The sequence below is a fragment of the Polypterus senegalus genome, chromosome 12 (assembly GCF_016835505.1).
Source record: "Polypterus senegalus isolate Bchr_013 chromosome 12, ASM1683550v1, whole genome shotgun sequence".
Taxonomy (NCBI): Eukaryota; Metazoa; Chordata; class Cladistia; order Polypteriformes; family Polypteridae; genus Polypterus; species Polypterus senegalus.
In genome coordinates this window covers 52,955,966-52,979,313 of record NC_053165.1, presented here as the reverse complement: position 1 = coordinate 52,979,313, position 23,348 = coordinate 52,955,966, and the positions used below count along the sequence as shown (strand labels likewise).

General features: G+C 41.2%; 1 protein-coding gene across 1 annotated transcript in view; it reads right to left on the bottom strand.

Moving 5' to 3' along the window:
• Positions 1-554: 554 nt before the first annotated feature.
• dnah1 (dynein, axonemal, heavy chain 1) overlaps positions 555-23,348 on the bottom strand; it is a 145,803-nt gene continuing 123,009 nt past the window's right edge. The window contains exons 69-78 of the mRNA XM_039771584.1: positions 14,347-14,478; positions 14,084-14,254; positions 13,326-13,505; positions 8,254-8,430; positions 7,930-8,100; positions 5,229-5,359; positions 3,136-3,280; positions 2,819-3,025; positions 2,449-2,683; positions 555-1,585 (exon numbers count right to left, since the gene is read on the bottom strand). Coding sequence (XP_039627518.1) covers positions 1,464-1,585; positions 2,449-2,683; positions 2,819-3,025; positions 3,136-3,280; positions 5,229-5,359; positions 7,930-8,100; positions 8,254-8,430; positions 13,326-13,505; positions 14,084-14,254; positions 14,347-14,478 — 1,671 coding nt within the window. The 3' untranslated portion in view covers positions 555-1,463. The remainder of the gene's footprint in view (positions 1,586-2,448; positions 2,684-2,818; positions 3,026-3,135; positions 3,281-5,228; positions 5,360-7,929; positions 8,101-8,253; positions 8,431-13,325; positions 13,506-14,083; positions 14,255-14,346; positions 14,479-23,348) is intronic.

The window sequence follows — 23,348 nt, the reverse complement described above, 5'->3', positions numbered from 1 at the left end:
GGTGACTCCCCCTTTCCCAGACTGGACTGTAAAATGTATGGACAGCCTTCCAGGACTGTGTTCTTCCCTGGTATACTAAGTAGCAGCATCCCTGGGCTGATGCATACACCTGCAAGGCATACTGGGAACTGTAGTCCCGTTGGGCAGCCCTGTTGGGTTCCAATGGTGCCGCCTTGAGGAGCTACAGGGAATGGCTGTTTGTACTTTGGGGAGCTTCTATCTGACCAGTAGGTGTTTCCTTCATGCCATGTTGTGGCACTGGAAAATGCATCAGGTCTGTTGTGGCAGTTTTAGGTTCAAGGCAGCAATTAAGCCTGGGTGGGACATCACACTTATGCGCACATCTAGACTGGGCCATTTTAGAATCGAGAGTTAACAGAAATTATTAGGAGGATTATTGAAAGAAACCTGGGAGAATGTGCAAACTCCATACCGTAGGGCACACCAGCCAGGAATACAAATAGGGTGCAATTGCTGTGAGAAAGCATCACCATGTACTGTACCAGTGGGTCACCCCATTGTTACAGCATTAACAGAGACTCAGCTGATGCCACATCATCAATATTTATTTATAATTATTCTAAATACAAGCATATTACAGAGAACCCTACAAAAATCTGAAAGTCAATATGTAGCCAAGGAAGGACTGTCTGGAAGGTCAGGCATTGGCAAGAGTGCAAGTATTTGGCACTTCATTTGGCACTTTGGCTGATTGGAGAGTGGATTTGATTTTCATGTAGGAGTGAGCTCAGTTGCCACCAGAGATTCTCTTTCCCACAGGGCACAAGATACTGGCTGGTGTTGGTCTGTTATTTCCCCAAGGATATGGTGTACTCTATCTTTTCCTTCTCCATTGCTGTACTCATTTTTGCTTCCTGCTGTCTCCCCAAAGGATTCAATTCACTGAGCAAACAGCGACCCAGGAGAGACGTAAATATTTTTACCTAATTTTTTAGGTACTAATCACATATGACCCTCTGGTAATAAAGAAGGAGGAAAACTCAATAGGGACGCTTCCTGGGAAGTCCAAGGCCAAAGTCTACCTGAACTCAGTTAGCTGTTTCTTTCTAAAAACATTTGTTAAATAATGCATCAGCCGGCTGCTGGGTATATCCTTCAATGACACTGGGTGACAGCTTTGTACACTCTCTCCCTTCAGCAAATGTGCATCCAACGAGGCAGGCTTGCTTTCCGTCATTCTGTCTTGTGGATTGAAGCTCAGTCGCAGCAGATATTTAGCAGGTGGACTCACTGACGTCTTTACAATAATCCTCTTTTGTTGCTTGCTTTTCATTTCTGCACACTGACCCTCTTCTATCTAAGTGCTGCAGAAGACTTGCATGGTTGAAAGAGCCCCAGAAGGGAGGAGGGGGAATGGGATGAATCCCTGTGGCTTAATCGTGCATCTGTTCATGGTTATAAGCATGCTGATTGAGACATTTGGTGGCCAAACCTTCTCCGGTTTAGTAATCGAGAGCGCAGATCAAGGCAACCCCACGTTTAATCCAGTGCCTCTGCGCCTTCTGGCTGGGCAGCTCCACTGCAATCACATAATTTGTGGAATGGCCTGTTGTTGAAAGGGTACCTGGAAAAGAAGAGGAGGTGAAAAGTAGTAAGGAATAATAACAGAGTTGATAGAGATAAGCACAACCACACAGGAATCAAAATTATACAAGTCCACTAATCCTGTCTTCCAGGTACCCTTGTGTTACTATTACAGTAAAACTAGAGAACAAATGGCATAGATATTTTGTTTTTATGTGTATAGTCTTGCAGCTTGATAAAAAAAAGCCCTGTAGCAATATGGCCTTTGGACTGTCTCAGTGGTTAGGAGTTCCCTTCTGTACCTACAGTATGTTCTGGACACTGTAAAAATACAGCACCTTTACAAGATGTGTTGAAAAAAGCCTTTATAAATGTCAATGTGTGACAAGTTGTGACACTGGTAAGGAGGATGCAGAGACTTCCAAAAGCCCATATTTTACCACAACACATTGTTGAGGGATTTGTCAAGTGTATCCTACTGGTGTTCACCATGAATGGAGTTATATACAATAAAGCTGGAAGGCCTGAATCCCCACAAAGACACACCTGGACTGAGAATGTGGCTGAAAATTAAAATAAAAAAAAAACATAGGCAGCTTCCCACCAGTACCCTGGAACCACCGTGTGCCCCTTAGGATATGTACTATCATGCAAAATGGCGTGAGAAGTTCAACAGAAAGCCCCATTTAACCACAGGAACTCTGCCATCTTGTGAGATAGACATCTGATTGGCAATGCAGCGTAACATTATAAATAAATCCCTTTACTCAGTCTTTATTTTTAATATCATCGTTCACTTCCTAGTAAATTGATGCCAGAGAGGAAGGCACAATAAGGAAATGGGGCACCTGGGCCATCTCCAGGTACCCAATGCTGGAAATCAGACAGGGAGCACTTCCTTACCAGCCCGTGTGAGAGTCTTGTAAATAGGGCAGATGTACACTCCTGTTGTCGGCGTCTTGCGGTAGGTCACGGGGATCAACCAGATGACGGCCATCTCTGTGTAGAGTTCCTTTGGCCTAGACTCTGCTAACTGGAAGGAGACTGGGTCCCACCGTGCACCTTCAAGGAAAAGTCCATGAATATAACAGCCTACTTCTGGGCGCTGCAGCAGCTGACTGGCAGGCTCTTTGACAATCTGATGGGATGGGAAAAAAAAAAACAAGCAAGACAGAAAGAGACAAAAAGAGGGAGAGAAACAGAGAGAAGTGAATCTTAGGCTTTGACTACCATGAATCTACCTGCATCTGTCTGAAGAAGAACTGCACCATACCTTGAAGTCAAAAGAGATGGTATCTATGGAGATCACGGACTTCCTGGCAAAGTTTTGAAGAGTTCCAGTTAGAAAAGCTTGTGGGAAGAAAAAGCCACTGATCCAGAAGACAGATGGGATTCCCTCGTTGATCCATTTCTCCAGGAACTTAATCCTCTGCAGTAAGTCACTCACCCAGGAGGCTAAAGGCTTCAGAGAAGGGTAGGCCTGCAAAAAAGCAAAACCACTGCTCAGCCACTTTAGGGGCAGGTCAGATGTCTCGACAGGAGATATAGCCAGCTCCTATGACCACCCCTAACCACTTCCTCTCGCTTCACCTTGGCTTTCCACATCTCAGGGACAGCATTGTTGAACAGGCTGTTTGACATCAGCTCCAGTTCAGAGGACATGACCACCAGTCCTTTTAGGGCTTTACGCAGGTCCTGGAGTGTCTTCGCAATCACTACCAGCAGTCGATTGTACCTGTGGGATGGAAGGTGATGCAAAATGATCTTAAATGTGGACTAGCACATATGGCACCGCTATATACTGAAGAGAGTGTCTAAAATGACACTGATAAAAGATGGAAAAAAAAAATGGAAAATGACCCCAGAATAGTGCCGAGCCTTAAATTATAGTCTTACTAACTAATTACTGACCAGAAAACATGTGTACAATTAAAGAAATGGATATCAGTGCTATGACTGAGAGAATAAATCAGCCTGAGCACTGCATGGTACAGCATTACAGTCGAACATCACAGGCCACATGAACTCAAATGTTGAGAAAATGCAGAAATTGAACAAATGAGGAGACCAAATGTGGCCAAATGAATTGAGAGGAAGTTGTGAGAATATATTAAGGAAAGCTGGTTAGTTAGTTAGTTAGTTAGTTAGTTAGTTAGTTAGCTAGTTACATTTACTTACTCAGAGCACTTTACATAAACAGTGGGGAGCCACTTCAACAACCACCACCACCATGCAACATCCACACATTAGCTGTGGGGTGACTGAAGTGGTGAAAGATGAATAGGAGGCCAGAATGACCAGGCCATGTTGGACTAAATAGCCAGGACATCAAGGTACACCCTACTCTTTTCAAAGGATGCCCAGAAATCCAAGCTTTTTCTAGAAGGTCTCCTATCCAAGTATTGGCTTGCACTTGCTAAAAAGGTAACTCTGCAAGCATTTAAAGTAAAGCATATTTGTTTTTTTCACTATGCACAGATGGAAAAATGTCACAACTGAGAAGGAACGACACAAGGCACAATTGCAAAATAATTAAACGTGATTAATGATCTAAGAGGACAATGGTGTGCTTTATGGGGATGAGGGCATCGGCCTACTGATTGGCCTCCACCTTTTCATTCAGTTTCTATCAGTTCATTTTCTGAACCTACATTTTCTGTTACTGCATTGTAGGAATGTGGAGTTTATCCAAGGAGTCATGGGTACAAGATAAGTCAGCCTTGGAGGGAACCCTAGTGAGTCACAGGGCATGGTTACATACTCCTCCAGACAGGGCCATGGAAAGTCACTCATTAACCCAGTGCACCACTCTGAGGTGTGGCTGGAAATAAAAAGGAGACTTGTCATTTAACTCTTCGCAAACAGGAATACAAACGTGGACTATGGAGCTGTCAGGGCAGCAGTGCTATAGTGCGCCTCCCAGTGTGCACCATATAGACTCCATTAGTGAGAGAATGGTCCCTTTTACAGTATACACAGGAAACTATCGAGAGGAATGAGCTGGCATGCAATGGCGCAAGATAAGGTCTTATTGTAGAGTGGATGGGTTTGCACTCCATGACAAAGTGAGGAGGAGACTAAGCACATCCTGAAGAAATTTTAACCTGATAAACAAGGACAGATGAGTTCAAGAAAAGTGCTGGCCCAAAATCGGACATAAAAACGAAAAAAAAGCTGAAAGCAATTTTAATATCATATGGCGGGAGTGAGGAAGAAACAAACTGATAATAAGCAGAGAACAACATGACACCATGCAAAATGCATGGCAGCCTGGGTTCAAAGCTGGGCCTTAAATACTGAGTGGTGGGGACATGAGACTGTAGCACCCAGAGAACAGAAATCCTGAGACCAAACAAAACATAATGAGTAAAAACAGCAACTGTAAGAAAGCAATATTATTTTTTATAAAATAATTAACAAATTAATCTTGAAATGCATTTATTGTATTGTGTTCATGCATCTTTTGTATGGTAAGGTGTTTTCTGTGCAAACAAGAAAACTATCCATAATACCCAAATAAAGAGTCACTGATTTTTTAAATATAATGTATATTTCTTGGTTGAAAAATTACATTTACAAAACTATGTTCATAAAAGCCTTCCAAAGGAGACTTTGGTTACTGAAAAGCCAATTTGCCGACATGACAGCAAAAAAGATGTTTCAGCTCTGTTTGGGTAACATACCTGATGACCTCTTGAACAAGAACCGTGTTCATGGATTCCTCATACAAGACAGGAAACTTGGCCATGACGCTCTGGATGTCTATTGGTTTGGGGACCTTCTCCAGAATGTCAGCAACAATGTCCTCTACAATCTGCCAGGCAAGGAGTAGACAGCATACAGTTACTCTATTTTGGTCTTACAGTATTTGTTTTTTTATATTAAGAGTGTTTTACAATTATGGACTCAGTAAATTCAGCAAAGTTGCTAGTCTGATGATAGATACGTTGGGAACTTCTTGCTAGACGCCACTTGAGGTCTGCAGAGGTCATTAAATCATGATGCTGAAATAGTTAAAGCACATTGACACAAAATTTATTGACACAAGAGGTAGTTGAGGCTGCCATATTGCATCCATCAGTCTATTCATCCTCTCATCCTGCTTTTTCCAATAATGGGTTGTGAGTCTTTCCAAGCAGCAATGTAGACAAGGCGCTAACCAGCCCAGAAAACAATTCTGGTTCATTGTTAAGCACATTCACACCAGGCCACCATCACAACTCCAATATCTTTGCATTTTGAGGGGAATCCTGAAACCAGAGTCTCCACAGGAAACTCAAGTGAACAATGAGAGATCATGCAAACTCCATTAAAGTGAAGAGTCATACTAGGGTCCAAAAACTGTAAAGTATCTGTACCAATCCATGCTTATGCTGACTTCCACTGATCTGAATAACAAAACATGATTTGACTGAACTGTAGGACTTGTGCCTATGGAGGGCTTCTAGTTTTATACAACTGCCTACCAGCTATTGACACATCTTATTCCGAATCTTTCTATCTCAGATTTTCTCCACATCTGTGCTGCTACTTCAACCATAAGCCAATAACATCACATGATCAGAAAAGGAACAGTAATATGGAAAAAAAAAAGTTACCATCTCCTTATAAGGAAGAGAGTGGCAAATCAAACATGGAAAAGAAGTTACAATCTCCTCATTAAGAGGAATAGTAAATCACTGGAATTTCCTGCTGGAAAATGTTATAGGAGCAGATGAGCAATAGACATTCTTGGAAATGAAAGCATAAAAATAGGGGTAAGGATTATATCAGGTAAGCAGATTTTTGTTTTTTGCTAAATAAAATCAAGGTGTGTAGTTGAATACATTCTTGGTGCTAGATAGATAGATGTCATAATCCATGTTGATCAAGCTGTCAGAAGTGTCAGAATCTGACTGTTCTCTACAAACTGGACAATATTCCTACTATGTCTATCAACACAGAGTTAGCTGTGATCTGCCAGCCATATGCTCCCAGATGTTTAGGTGTCCAAGGTTATTCCACAACTAATCAAATCTAAAACGGTGTTGGTGTTTGGTAACAAGTCCTCACTTTCACTTATGTTTGGATTTTACACAGGTACAGTCCACACCTTATTTATGCTCAGCTACACTCTGCAAATTACTGGAAACACCTGTACACCTGCCGATCCATTAAAATGATCTAATCAGTCAATCGTGTGGCAGCAGCACAACACATTGAAATCATGCAGCTCCAGGTCAGGAGTTTAAGTTAATGTTCACATCAAACACCAGAGTGGGGAAAATGAGGTCTCTGTAGTTTACTCAGAATGGTGCTAAACACCTAAATATTCGGTGAATGGCAGCTCTGCGGACAGAAATGAGAGAGGTCAGAGGAGAATGGCCAGAGTGGTTTGAGCTGACAGAAAGGCTACGGTAGCTCAGACAACCACGGAGTACAACTGTAGGGAGCAGAAAAGCATCTTGGAATGCACAGCACTTTGAACCTTGAAGTGGACGGCTACAACAGCAGAAGACCACATCGGGTTCCACTCCTGTCAGCCAAGAACAGAAACCCGAGGTTGCGGTAGTCACAGGCTCACAAAAAATGGAAATATGAAGACTGTAAGAAAATGCAGCCTAGTCTGATGAATCTCAGTTTTCTGCTGAGGCACCCAGATGGTAGGGTCAGAAGTTGGCATTAACAACAGGAATCCATATATCCAATGTACTTTGTGTCAACTGGTGGTGGTACTGTGATGGTGTGGGGAATGTTTCTTGGCAGACTCTGGGCTTGTTAATACCAATAAATCATTTCTTGAATGCCATGGCTCATTTAAGTATTGTTGCTGACCATGTGTATCCCTTCATAGCCACAACATAACCTATCTTCTAATGGCTAATTCCAGCATAGTAATGCACCATGTCACAAAGCAAAAGACATCTCAGACTGGTTTCATGAACATGACAATGAGTTCAGTGCTCTTCAGTAGCCTTCCCAGTCACCAGATCTGAATCCAGTATAACGATTTTGAGATGTGGTTGAAAATCGCAGCATGAATGGGGAGCTGACAAATTAGCAGAAATTTCATGACTTAATCATAACAACATGGACCAGGATGTTTCAGACATCTTGTGTAAACCATGGCATGAAGAAATGAGGGTATTTGGAGAGCTAAAGCAGGACCAACCCAGTATTAGAAGAGTGTCCCTCAAAATTTTCCTAGTGAGTGTATGTGCTTTCAGCTATGGCGTTTAGGCAACTTAATAATCACTCAGTTGGTTACCAGAGATCACACTTTATGTTCCATGCTTGAACACTTTCGAATTTCCAGAAGCTCACATTGCTAAGCATTTCAATTTTTCCAAACTGGGATAGTCATACATTCTGTAATTGGACAGCATGGTGAGAGCTTTCACTAACCTCTTCCCTGGCCTTGCCCCCTGCAGCAGAGGTCCGGGGCTGCAGACGAATTACTGCATTGAGAAGTGCAAAGGTTTCATTCTGTGCAAACGTGATGTTGGCATTTTCATGGAGGCCAAAAACCTCTGGTGTGTCATTGATTGGCAAGTTCTTGATATACTCCAAGTAACCCTGGAAATCAAAGAGCATAAAGAGAAAATATGAGAAAAGAATACTTCATATTTCTTTGCCACTGTAAAGTGCATCCACAATGCTCTGGGGTTTCTCTAGATCATCCCTAATGTAGAAAGGTCTTCACGTTTGCTCTCATTGCAAAGCACTTACATTAATTTCCAAGGCAGTGCTGATCTGTCTATAAATTCCAGATTCCGAGTAAATATGCTCTTCCATCAGAACATCTGGATTGTAAAAGTCCTCAAGAATGTTGAGGATGCATCGCCGGTCCCAGTCATCTGTTACTCTTCCTCCATAGTTGATTTCTCCAGCAGTGTACTTCAACACCTGAAGACCAGACAGTGACAGGAAAGACATAAGGAGATAGGTGTCATTAGCCATCCTTGAAATCGCATATACCTGATTTCACACTCTCGTGTCTTCTCTGTGACAGATCAATAATAGTGATCTGGTTTCAAACACTGGAATTTAGCCATTGATTTTTACTACTGCAGCAAAAACTGGGTGCCAAGGTGAAACTGGTCTTGTCAGACAATCACAGGATGTACAATCAGGCTGAAAGAAAATGTCACTGGCATTTAATATGGCCCACTGTTCTGCACTGTAATTGAAATAAAACTGAAGAGATATTGAATGTTGGACAGAAGGCATTGCAAACCAGATTTAATGCCCATTGGGACCCCAAACTTAATCCAAATATATGAAAAAATATTTATTATTTGTTTTTCAAATAAATATTACTGCTTCTAGACTGGCTAATTAAGCCCCGTTCAACCCTTTTCTTGTTATCATTGATCTCAGTCGCCTGCTAGTTGTGTACACAGTGTCATATAGGAGTTCACTCCAATCCTAAGAACATCAGCAGTGATGGAGGGAGGTTGTTGGAACAGGATTTGCAGGAGTAGGGAAAGCCAAATATGGGCAGTAGGAGCATAATACACATAAAGAAGAAGAAAGTGATTTTAAAATGTGATAGTAGTGTTGGCCAGTGACAACATGATGGCTTCTAGTTCTAGAGATAATGAAGCATACATTATGAGCCTGTATACTGTGATGCCAGTTCTGAATGTGCATGGTATCATCAAGAGCGTTGGGAAACTTTCACTGCTGTCATTACTAAATTTAAATCTGCTCATAAAGTGGTGCGTAATTATGACTGAGCCCAACTTAGAAGGAGAGCAGCTGAATCAGCAGCACACACTAAAACCAAGTTATAAGGTGTACATGTGGTCTACTGTCAGTTAGGATGAGCTGCAGGCATCCATATCAAGGTGTAATTCCAAAGCCTGAAGATGAAATATATTGGCCATCAAAACCTTTACTTGAAGAGTCCTATGGACAGCAGCTCATGTTTCAGTTTACTTCTCGGGTGTTTGCATTTTGTTGATAACCACTGATTTTGTAGCAACAGTTAAAAATCCTTTTTAAAAAATAAATCCGTTCTTTGATTCACTGATAGACAAATTCACTAGAGTTTACATACCTAAGCAGCATGATGTTGTAAACAAATCACTCGCCTTTGAGTAAGGTAGTTTGGCAATAAAGCAATAAATACTGTGCATAATTACTTGCTTGGCCGTATCTTTATTGAACAATCAGAAAAGTTTATTACTACCTAAAATCTGCAAACTGGCAAAAATCTAAAGTTGCTGATGTGTATGGCGTTATTTCAGTGCCACTATTCTGAGCACACGTAAAAAAATATTGAGCGCACGTAAAAAGATTGCAAGTGCAAGTGTTGCATTTTGAAGAGAAATTTATTTTGAGCGTACAAAAGCTGAATTTGAGTGAACAAAATTCATTGCTGCGTGCAAAAAATGTATTTCAGTGTTTGCGCTTATCCATATACACACACACAATAGCACCCCCTCTCGCTCAGTTTTTTCATTTGCGCTTGCTCGCAATGTGTTGCTTGCGCTCACAACATTCTCTGCTGCGAGCGCTCGACTCTCTGTACACCGTTATAAGTGTGCCACAAAACCAACCAATCACAGACTTGGTTTCAAAAATTCTGATTGGCTCTTACGGTCTCCAATCAGCTCGCTAGCTGCTGCATTCGGACACGGAAACACTGTCCACTCAGCCTCGCTTCGCAGATAGAGGGAGTTTTGATTTACTCTGCAGCCAAAGAAGAGATGGCAGAATCAAATAATGGCTCCAATAATAATAATGATTTTATATTACTTACATGTGGCCGGGACATGTTGTTTTCGTGCTGCTGTTCAGTATTCGACGACATAAAAGAGAGCTACTCAAATATAATTTGGAGAGTCAGTTGGCATGGTTGTATAATGCAACTACATTATACTACACCAACGATAGTCTTAACAAATAATATATTTTAAAATAAAATAATTAAAGATATTATCCGCAAATTGGGGTTTAATTGAGTTTAGCTGGATTTAGCTACATTTCGGACTGTTTCCGGAATGCAGCAGCTAGCGAGCTGATTGGAGACCGTAAGAGCCAATCAGAATTTTTGAAACCAAGTCTGTGATTGGTTGGTTTTGTGGCACACTTATAACGGTGTACAGAGAGTTGAGCGCTTGCAGCAGAGAATGTTGTGAGCGCAAGCAACACATTGCGAGCAAGCGCAAATGAAAAAACTGAGCGAGAGGGGGTGCTATTGTGTGTGTGTATATGGATAAGTGCAAACACTGAAATACATTTTTTGCACGCAGCAATGAATTTTGTTCACTCAAATTCAGCTTTTGTACGCTCAAAATAAATTTCTCCTCAAAATGCAACACTTGCACTTGCAATATTTTTTTACGTGCGCTCAGAATAGTGGCACTGAAATAACGCCATAGATGTGCTATTTACAGTATTTTTACTTTTGTGTTATTGTTTTTTGTAGCATAACCATCACAGCTGAAAATATCTGATATTGAAAAAATAATTTAGTGATAGAATAATATTTTGAAACTATTGTTGACACACGTGGGGGCGGCTTAAAGGTTCAGATAATGGTTATTTCCCGCCAGAACAAAAGAGGGCGCTGTTAACTGATACCTTTTCTCTTCCTTTCTCTGCAAACTGGAAGGCTGATGACTTTAACACCCTTGACGTAACTTCTGGAGTACACCTGCTTGGACCTACCTCCTCCTGCCAGGAGACCTTGTTTACGGAAACTCCACCAACTTCAGGCAGTCTATTTGGAGACTCCTGTCTTCACGTTTTATTTCATTTTATATCCTCTTTTTTTTAGATTATACAGGGTTGGCTTTCTGGAAGCCCAACTCTTCATCACTGTTTGTGTTTTGTCTTACTATATGTTGTGAAGGACAGCCGGGTCCCATGCCTGGCAGGGACGCCTCTGCTGCTTATGTTCCGGGGGAACCGCCATAGACAGTCCAGTACCTCCCCTGGGACGCTTGGTGGCAGCCTCCCTGGCCGACTGTGTTTTCCCATCCACCCGCAGGGCTCCATGGGAGATGGAGTCCTCCATAGCTTGGTTGGGGCCCTGGCGCGGCCGCTAGGGGGAACTGCCTGCTTCCCACAGCCCGGCTGGACGAGCCTGCAGCCCCACCCGGAAGTGCAATTAGGACCAGGTGGTTAATCACCTGTAACGCTTCCGGGTGGGCTATAAAAGGGCCCAGCCACCACCACTCGGTGAGCCAGAGTTGGGAGGAAGGAGACGAAGCTTGTCTGGGAGGAGTGGTGGAGCGAGGTGGAGAATTGTGGTTTGTTTTGTTTTGTGCTTTGGGACTGTGTTTGGGCTGTGTGGCACGGGGAAGACGTGTCACACAGCTGAAGAAAAAATAAAGCCTGTGTGTTTTTGTACACGTGCCTCTGCGTGGTCTGTGCCGGGTCGGGCGCTATATAGCGCCTTTTACAATGTATATACCACACCTGCAGTATAGCACAAGAAAGACATAACAGCACCTGAAGCTGAGCAAAGAGCAATGAGGTGCATCATGGGATTTAAAGACACGTCCTACTGAGACAGACTCAGTGAATTAAACCTGTTTAGTTTTGAGAAGCCACAGGGATGTAATCCAGACCTTCAAAATTCTCTAAGGAATTGATAAAGTAGATCCAGCAACTTTTTTTAGTTTAATTGTGAATTACATACTGGAGGACATTGGTGGAAATTAAGGGGATGTGCATTTAAGACTGACATCAGGAAGTACTTCCTTACTCAAAGAGTTATGATAATTTGAAACAAACCAACAAGACATGGAGTTGAAGCAGGAACCTTGACAACCTTTAAGAAGTTTCTGGATGTGATATTGGAACAATTTAGCCATTTATTAAAACAACAAGCCTGATGGACTGAGGGTCTCCTCCCGTTTGTCAAATTCTTTATCGCCTTATATAATTTGTAGCATCTGACACAAGGATGACATACAAAGACAACCTACCAAATGTTCAAAATTCACCTTCTTTACAGCAGTTGGACAGGGCCTGAATTGCCTCAAAAACTTGCATATTGTAATCTTTTTAGTTAGCCAATAAAAGGTGTCATTTTGCTTGATTTCTCACAACAATGAAACAAAAAGGAAGTCTGTGAGCCTGTAATTCTCTATTGTGCTTCAGAACAGGTCATCTTCCTGAAGCTAAGTGTGTTCAGGCCTGACCAGTATACGGATGGAAGACCATCTAGGAAAAGCTTGGGTTGCTGCTGGAAGAGGTGTTGGTGAGGCCAGTAGGGGGCACTTACCCTGGAGTCTGAATGAGGATTCCAGTGCAGTGATGGGTTCATTGTCCTTCAGGTGACACATAAAACTGAGGTCCTGACTGTCTGTGGTCAAGAAAGATACCTGGGCATCTTTCAAAAAGAGTACAAATTAACCTAAATTGCCCATCTTGGCCCTGTCCATTCTGGCTCCCTATTCAGAACCTATCTCTGATTGGTTAACTGTCTCTCACCCCTTCACCACCTAATAAGCTCATGTGTGGTGAGCGTACTGGTGCAAGAATGGCTGCTGTTATATCATCCAGGTGGTGGTGTTGAAGTGGTTCACCCTCTGTCTAAGCACATTGAGTAGTGAGAAAGCACAATATCAATGTAATTTATCATTATTATTGTTATTGGATCAAACAGAAAAGCAAAATAAGTCATTTTTCTTCATTTCATACAGGTGATTAAGAAGTGAAATTAGAGCAAAGAGTTCCATGAAAGTTGAGATTTCATCACTGATTAAACCACTGTAGCACACCAGGCCTTAAGTTTGCCACCCATTAACAAATTAGGTTTTGGTCTAGAAGGATGACAGTACCTTATAAGGAATCTCGGTGTACTCGTCCAGGAACATCTTCAGTTGGCTAATGCAGATGCGCAGGTCTCCATCTGTGAACTCATATGGGATGTTGAAACCCAGGGGGCCAAACTTTCTGCGTTCAATGGTGTTCCCGTGAAAGAAGCATAGTGAAAGTAAGAGGGATTTGAATTCGGCGGTCTGCCAAGGACAGAAAAAGACAAAGTGAGAGAGTCAGAGTGGAAATCAAATATGCATGCTAGTGCTAGAGATTAGCACCTCCATTAAATGAACTGGACAGCTGCTTCACTGCCCTTTTGCCAACTGCTAAGTGCCCCATCTCCCTTTTAATATACAAGGCATGAAATTCTTCAAGTATACCCAAGGGCCTCAGTAAACAAGACTCTGGGACATAACATACATGCTCTATATACTGATCTCTCCCTTTCGATTATAATGGTTTTCTCTTTCCAAACACCAATGTTTCTTTATTTGAGGTGAATAGAAATTCTTCTCTGACCTCGAGTTCAATTTACTGGTAATACTTTTAAAGTTATCTTGCTGAGCCATAACAGGAAACATTCTCCACCACTATGGGGATTACAAGAGTCCTCTCCACAAGTTCTAATAAGACATTGTGTAAATTTGATATTCTGTAGATATGAAGAAAAGCTTAAAGCAAAACAAAACCTGAGTGATTCAGCATGATGGTCTTGTTGACAGAGGGGGTGACTTCATGAGTGGTCAGACCCCATACCAGAGGAGCCCCCTAATGTTACCTTTACACACGAGTTGATGAAGTCGTTGCTAAGACTGAGATAAGACTTCAGTAGGTTGGCTTTAATCCCCCGAGGAGGTTCAATGGTCATTTTTGAACTGTTCTGGAGGATGGAAACTGGAAACTTATTACTGGGCAAGCTGGTTAGCCAGAGGCGGAAATCACGATGAACCTTCAGAAAAATAAGAGACGGAACTGTGCAGTGAGATATCGTTATACAAAAATTACACTCTTAGCTTTTTGCAAGATAGTTAGTGACTTTACCTTATCCACATCAATGCACTCTATGAGTCTCTCTAAGGAAGGCATCCAACTAGGGGCCAGGTGGCAGTTTTGAAAGAACACCCACTTGCCCAGCTCCATGGCGCTCTGCATCAGAAATTCAGCTCTTGGGCCCTGGAAAAAGAACGGATTTATTTTTGTGTTATTTAAGTTGGGCACAAAAAACAACCTGCAGTATGCATTTAACTGAAAATCTGAGACTACAATGGTGAGTATGTTAAAATTTAAGCATGAACATCTACCGGTCAATGGCTTGAGCCATGGTATAGCAATTAGTTTTTCTGTCCATGTTCATGCAACTTTTCTGTAGGCATTCCAGTGTTCTCCAACATTGTACGTGGAAATCTATCCACATTGTTGGTTATCTACAGTTGTTAAATTGGTGCAATATGGTGGAGTATCAATATGCGTCTGAATCTGAATGCGATTCAAATGTTAACATAATTTTGACTCACCCTATATATATATATATATATATATATATGTTAACATCTGAATGGAGGAAATTTATTCACAAAATATATTGTGATTTACAGGAATATCTCAACCTGTTTGCCATCATCTTCAGCTCACAAAAAACAACGAGCAACAGTACCATTTAAAGCCCAGACACACAATTTGTGTAGATTAGATGATAATAAAGTTTATATTTTCAGTCCTTCAGGTCACTGATATCACAAACTTTCCTGCTATACATGTGCTCCTTCACCATACTCCATAACCAGAAATCAGAGGGTGTCAAATCAGGGGAGTATGGAGGCCATGGCAATGGTCTACCTCAACCTATCCTTCGACCTGGAAAGGTATGGTTGAGATAAAAACAATAATTAGTGTTAAAATAGTTTTGACTCAACCTTATATACAGGAGGGCCAATCAAAAAGTTCCCGGAATTGTGATACAGCAGGAGAGTGAGAGATCACATTACACACACATTGTTGTGGAGGGGAGCGCAACACGTCATTGAGACCAGTTACAACAGGTTTGGATTGGTTTTGGCGTGTAATATTGTTTTGATTACCGTTTGAGGTAGACGTGTGCATAGTCATTTGCCGCAATTTCGCAGTTCAAACAATACGCTTACATCAAGTTCATGTTTAAATTGGGGAATCCGCTTACGACAAGTGAAGGTCTGTGATACGGTTTGAATATTTTGTACCTGGAAATCCATAAAGAGAGGAAATGAATCACATATCTTAAAATAGTTTTTCTTATTCCTAAGCTTTCGACTCCTATCAGGAATCCTCATCAGAGGAAAATGATTAGACTTACAGGAATCCAAGGCAATATATAGCAAGTAAGGAGGGGAGGGTAGGTGGACGGGTTGATAAGGTGGGGTATGGAGGGTGTTAGTAATAAAGTCTTATTTATTATGAGCATGTTCTTCTTTTCAAGCCTGCATATGCTGGGTTCATGCCCAGATGCCTGTTAATGGCGTTTTTACTGGATAGCCACGTTTCAGACAGTTATGACACTTTTAGTATTGGCGTTGAATTTTACTTGAACTGTGTTCCATTTAAATGTGTGTCCGGTCAAACTTTTATGTGTGCAAATCAGAGACCATGGGGTCTTCATTCTGACAGCATTGCGATGTTTCTGTATACGTGTGGTGAGCATTTTGTAGCCCACGTCCTGTGTCTCTGCTCTCGATTTCTTGCTTTTACCATTCAAAAGGACTGTGCAGAGTGTGTTTGTAGGCTTGTGTGCTGTTGTGATGCCTGGTCTGAACAGGATGTGTGTTGTACCTTCTGATACCCCGTGATGATAAGGAAGTGTGTGCCAGGCGGGATGGAGGGTCAGGTTTTGAGTCAATTGTTTGCGGGGGTCTCTGGCATCTCCTATGTAAGCATTGTCTGTTGAATGTCTTTGGGTAGCCATTTGATGTGAACAGTGGGAAAAGATAGCGCCTTTCATTCTTAGTATTACAACGAGTGTGAAATGGTGTCTTAACACAGCCCCGTTTATGTGATGGTGGATGATTGCTAGCAAAGTTAATATTTTGTCTGCCTAACATTGCCTACAATAAACACCTGTAATTAGGGTGGGGTTCTTACCTCTTTCAATGGATATGTCCAGGAAATTGATGTGTTGGTTCACTTCCTTTTCCCTAGTAAACTGGATCACAGGCGATACTGCACTGATGTGGTCACTGAAATCATTCAGCTTGTCATTTTTTAATGTAACAAATGTGCTATCAATGTAGCATATCCAAAGTTTAGGTGTGTACTGAGTTAGAGCCACCCTTTCAAATCGCTGCATTACCAGTTCAGCTAAGAGTCCTGATAACGAAGATCCCATTGGTGTGCCACCGTGCCATCCCCTACCTGTTGTGATTTTGTTAAACTTTTTCTGAAGTGTAGGAATTTTTCTTTAAGACTTTATCATTTATTCCCAAGATTTTGAATGATGCTCTTTCTGGTTTCACTTTCATTTTATTTTGTTTAAAAAGGTAGTTTTTTAAGTTTATCACTATTTATATAACATTATTTTGTTATGATTACAGGCCCTGCCAATTTGTAGCATTATGGAGAAAATACAGGTCTCCATTGTTAGACCACGCACCCCAGAAATCACATCATGTGACGTCACAGACGTTATGATTCTCTTTAAACCAGCATTGCACGTTCTCAGGTGTTCAAGTCCTGAATGTTTCCTTGGTGGTGATGCCCTGGCAGGCAATCTAAACCACTGTTGACCTGACTTTGATTTTTGATTTGGAGAGCTTAGGAGCACACGCTGATACAGCACATTGCCGCACCCACCACATGACAAACCAACTCAGGTTCCCAGATTAGGACCCAAGTACAGCCATGTAACGGGTGACACCTCAGCACCACACTAGTTCAGATGGAGTGGAACAGTGTGCCAATTCTGTCACCAACCCCCAGGTTTTTCCCTGCAGGATGGAGGGTCTACATGCAGGGCTGGATGCAGATTAACGTCATACCCAGGATGGGTTTTATGATTTAAGTCTGATGAAAAATGTACTTCACCGCTTTTGACCTGCTATTTGTGTTTTGACTTCTGGTCCATCCTCTCTCTCATTTCTCTGCAAGTATATTTTCATCCATGAAACTCAAATGGACTGAGCAAAGCGCTGAGTGAACTACAGATGTGGCACCTTTAAGACTAAATAAATATAACGTACTTCCAATCAACCAAACAGAGCCATTATCAGTAACAGGTCAATGCATGTCATAGATAACATCTAACTTCAGGGTTTAATGGACTTTATTCTTATAGCACCTCTCATGATGCTATACATTCTAATTAGCCAAATGCTGCATTACCAGTTACGCAGTTCTGGCTAATGTGGCTAAAAACAGCACTGCTAGTTATTGTTCACAACACATATAGCGCCTATCACAATGCCCACATCACAATTAGCTTTTCATCAGTCACAGTAGTTAACAATAACTGTAAACTGGAATCCTTAGGATGACAAAAAAAATCACACTTCATGCATTACAGATGCAGCAACTCTCCATATTCTAAAAGAAGCAGCTCTGTATACCGTACAGTGCATCTAGCATTTAGTATGAGGGTGTGCTTCTGCACAAATAGCACAACCACAATAGCTACTGTATATTAAGCCAGCGCTGGATGTTACAGATAATAGCATCTCGGCCTTGTGACCCGAGGCAAGATGGTACACTGGGGTGGATAATTGCTACATTATGTAAGCCTCACAGTCGCTTCACAAAACATTTCTCTTAAAAAATGATTTGTGACGTTTGATTTCAGATTAGAGAGTGCAGAGAAAGCCTAATAAGACTCGGCTGGTATATTCAAGGCACACATTCGGTACTTTAGAGCGAGACTAATGCCACTGCTGTTCACAGATTATACAACACCATGACGAGCTTCAGTGGCTGTCCACTCAGCCTCACATTTTTCGCTCCTTTTAATTGCTTGGTGAGGCACAAACAACTATTCTGTGACATCAGCGATCTCCTGGAATATTCTGTTCTCACGGCCCCTTGCTTGTGGTACACTGTGTGCTTCAAATCTCAAGATGGCAGCCGTGCCTTTTATAATATAGTATGTTTGTTAAAACATTTGCATGTTATACAACCATGTCTACTCACCTTCCTTTCTGACTGTAAATTAAACATTTATTGAAGTGAGAAATCCATTTGGATTTTTCTTTAGGTAACAGTTAGAGGCAAGAGTCTAATTTTGCAATTTAATATTTGTTTCACACACAATAAAGTTCTTACATTTTTAAGATAAAAAAAGCTCATTCTTCACTTCATAGCACAGTGTGAAGTTTTGGGTGTGGTGGAGATAGACTATATGTTCAAAGATTTGCATGCCTATATGAGCTTGTTGGAAATACCACTTCAAAACTATGACCATTAATATGGTGTTGGCTCGCCCTTTGCATCAATAACAGCCTCTACTCTTCTCAGAAGGCTTTCTAAATGATTTTCAAGTGTGTCTGTGGGAATTTGTGCCCATTCACCTAAAAGAGCATTTGCGATATCAGGTACTGATGCTGGATAAGACCACCCGGCTCACAGTCAGAGTTTCATTTCATCCCAAATGTTTTCAATAGGGTTTAGGTCAGGGCTCTGTGCAGACCACTAGAATTCCTCTATGTCTTTATACATCTGGCATTGTGCACAGGGGCACAGTCATGCTGGGTCAGAAAAGGGCCTTCCCCAAACGTTAACTCAAAGATGGAAGCACACAATTGTCTAAGATGTCTTTGTATGCTGTAGCATTAACAGTATCCTTCACTGGAAAGGGCCTAGCCTTAACCGTGAAAAACATCTCCACATCATTATTAATCCTCCACTAAACATTACAGTAGATATTAGAAGGTCTGGAGGGTAGTGTTTTTCATGGGCTCCACTAAACCCAAATTCATCTATCAGACTGGCCAATGGTGAAGCACGATTCATCACTACTGAGAACACACTTCCAACGCTCCAGAGTTTAAGGTCAGCATGCTTTACACCATTCCAGTCGACACTTAGTATTGCGCATGGTGCAGCTGCTTGGCCATGGAGACCCATTTCATGAAGCTCCCAACACACATTTCTTATGCTGATGTTGCTTCGGGAGGCAGTTGTGAGTGATGCAACAGAGAACAGGTGACTTTTACACGCTGTGCCCTTTGGCACTCTGTGGTTAACTAGCCGCCCCTTGATGCCTACACTTTACAATAACAGTACTCACAGCATAATGGAGAAGATCTAGCAGAGAAGAAATTTAACAAACTGACCTGTGGCAAAGGTGGCAGCTTATGATGGTGCCACGTTTAAAGTCATTGGGCTCTTTAGTGGGACCCACTCTACTGCAAATGCTCGCCAATCGAGAGTGCATGGCTATATGTTCAATTTAAAGTACCCGTTAACAATGAATTTAGCTCAATTATTTTGGAAGGGTGTCCACATGCTTCTGACCATAAAGTTATAAAAAGAGGCATTAAGGTTCAACCTCAAGACCTATCACTTGCCATTTTTGCACTTACTGTAACTTCTCGTGGCACCACTGCACTCTGTACACACAGTAGGACAGTATTATTACTTTCCTACCTGTACTCCCTCCTATTTTTAAATAACATAACATTTTCAAAGCCATTTTAATCCAGTTCAGGGCTGGTGGTGTCAGGGTGTATACCAGCAGCAGCATCAGGAACAAATCAGAAACCAACACTGGATGGGACACCAGTCTATTACAGAGAAGTCTGAAAGTTTAAAACATGGATATGGCCTGTTGTTAACTCTGATTTGGGCACTGCCAGACATTTGTTTTTGTTCATGAGCACCACTAGCAATCCTAATAAAACATTCGTCCTTCCTCTGAAGTAGAAGCGGTCATATGTACAGTATGCTTTACTTATAAAGTCTCGTGTGTCTACTAAGATGGATGTAGTTCTGCATGGTCTCTGCTTGGCTGGGTTACTGAGTTTGAAGAATTACTTATGAGTGCTTTGAAATCATTTCAGTTCATTTTTTGTCTGCCATCTCCTGACTTGAAAGTTCAAGAAAAACCTCACATACTGTATGATACATCGTTTCACACGTCCTAAACAGATGTTCGGGTTGAAGATCGGGTTCAAAGTTAATCTTTATTACAAACTTTGAAAAAATCGTACCAGTAAAATAGGCATGTGAAGTGTCATTTTATTCTATTATGAGGTTGCTGATCAGGCATATGATAATAATGTAAAAATGTAATTCTTTACCAGTTGTTCTAACCCTCTAAGAGCCACTCCCAGGAGGTCTTAATCCTCTATGGACCACTATCAGAGGGTGAAAAATCACACATTTCTATCACAATCAAGACTTTAAACATTTAAATGGAAGCACATATTTTAATATTTCAAATAACTGATGCAACTCTTCAACTCTTATGTACTTCTACCTCATGAAGTAAATCATTACATTTCTTAAGTATACCAAAGCAGGTTGTGCACATCTCTTGAACTGAATTAAGTTCTGCTTGTCAGTTTGTGTGCTCCTTTTAGGCTTCAAATACTTTAGGTGAGTATTTTCCATCCTCCCAATGGGATGGGTATGGTTTCATTTAGTGGATTTTTGCACATTTGTCACTGAGGACTGTACAAGATCCTGCTTTGTGAGTTAGTGGCTGACTGAGCTGTTCAATGCAGCAGTTCATTCACAAATGCTACACTGTGTTTTTTTAGCTCTGAACACTGCTGCTGAGAAGTTCGAGCACTCCTGCCCAGCATGGTATGTGAACCAAAAGCAAAGTAGGATTCCACTGGTTGGTCCATGTGGGCTGAGCTGTATATAATTTTACTTGGGGTCACCATAAAGTTATTGCCTTAAAGTTGTAGAAGATTGGGTGCAAATACTGTCTCAACCATTATGTAGAAATATCATTTTCTCCTCACATCTCAAAAGGTTATTTCACAGGATAAACTGATTGTCTTAATGCGATTGTGATATTTGTGAGTATCTCTTGTGACAGACTTGTTTCTCATTCAGGGCTGGCTTGTGACTTGTGTCTGCTGTTGACAGAATAAGCTCTGCCACCACCCTATAGTGAACAATGGTGGCTCCAAAAGTTAAAATGGCTAACAGGACAGGAGACTAAATACAGTGTCACAGGGCACAATAAGCATCCAGACCTTATCTGCAGGTAACCAGTACTACTATTACAAGAGCTACTTGTAAATGATTATGAGTAGACAGCCTCTTGATATAAGAGGTGAATGGATTCCTCCAGATTGGCTTAGAACAATGATTCTAGGAAATCACAATGGCCCGGAGAACATGGGATTATATAAGGACTCCCTGACCCTGGAAGTGACTGCAGACTGAGGTTTGTCTGGGTGTCGTCAGTCAGTGCAGTTTGGCAATACACTGGGGGGTAAGCGTGTCAAATGTGCATTGCTGTGGGTTTTATACAGCTAGAAAACCATGTGACACACCCAAGAGCATGCGGAAATGTTACTGAGGACATGGGCAAGTCATTCCATCTGGTAGTAAATGGGCAAGTCATTCCATATGGCAGTGTGGCAGCTTGATTTTAGGCTGCCCTCTGTTTGTTTGATGCTTTGTTCATCCCTCTCGTATGCCCTTGGAGTTGATGAAGCACATTAAGGGAAGAGGGTGTGGCATCCACTGCGAGGTTGGAGGTCCGCTGTGATAATGAAGTGACGTCACAATACTACTGTTAAACTGGCTTTGCAGTTTACATCAGATTACTCAAATTAGAGAACAAGTACATTTAATTTTAATCAATGTTGAATATAACTCTAAATTTTGTGTTTCGGTTCACCATATTTAGCCTGGTGTGTAGAAGCCAAATGAGATGATGAGTACAGCTTTGAGTTAATTATTGAAATTTGTTTATTTTAATCAGTGTTAAATAAACCTCCGAATGGTGTCATTCATTTTGCCATGTTTACTTTCCTTGGCTGTTATATAACAGACTTCACTGGCACTTGTGCTGTGGTTGTGGCCGATTGGGTCACTAGCTCATTGAAGAACTGAATTCATTGCCATGTGCAATTTGTTTAAAATTGTGTTGCTGTATTAAATAATGGTTTTGATACTAAAACAAGCAGTTAGTTGTCATGTTTATTTTGAATATTGTACTTTGGCTGATTTGGACACTGTTTGTCTTTGTGTCTAGAGTTTAAACCTCAGCTAATTTTGTTAGTAACATTAAATGTTTTAATGGTACTCCGTTATTTTAAATTGACGATTCACTGGCCTCCTACTGTCTTAATTTAAATGGAAAAACATCTTCAAGGAATAGCCAAAAAATTTTTTTTGATATTTTACTTACACCATGTAATTTGGTAGTGGTGGCTAAGAAAAATTTGTAATCTCTTGTTTTCATGCAGAATGGAGAGAAAGAAGTTTATGATATCACAGAAGCCAATAGTGACCAATACTATACAGTGGCAAGAGATGTGAAAAATGTCCATTGAAAAAAGAAACAAATCTCAGGTTACTTGTGTCGCATAATCCACATGTCTGTTATCCAGTTGTATGCTCGAAACATGCAAAACACATGTTTTTTACTAAAATATTGTTAAATAGTTAGTTGCAGAATCATCAGCACACACATGAGAAGGACATCTAAAGCTCCATGGGAGTCACTTTTTGAACTGAAGACCCTCATCTATCCTGCATGACTTGGTCAAATTCAAAAAGTCCTTCCCATGAGACTCGTTTGCTTGTTCTGAACATAACAACTAGATAACAGACATGTAAATTATGTGGTACGAGTAATGGGAGAATATTTTTCTCTTTATTCCGTGGACATTTTTCACATTGTTTGCCATTGTACTGCACTTGTCAATATTGCCTTCTATTACCGTTTTAACTCGTGTACCACTCACCCTCCGTGTAAGACGCGTACCCTAATTTTTGCAAAGGAAATCGTGAAAATTGTTTTGCCCCGTGCACGATGCACATTGTGATTGTATAGGAAGCATTTAGGGCACTTTTTCCGCGAAATGCCCATCTGTTTTTATTGCATGACGAAAGTTTTTCTT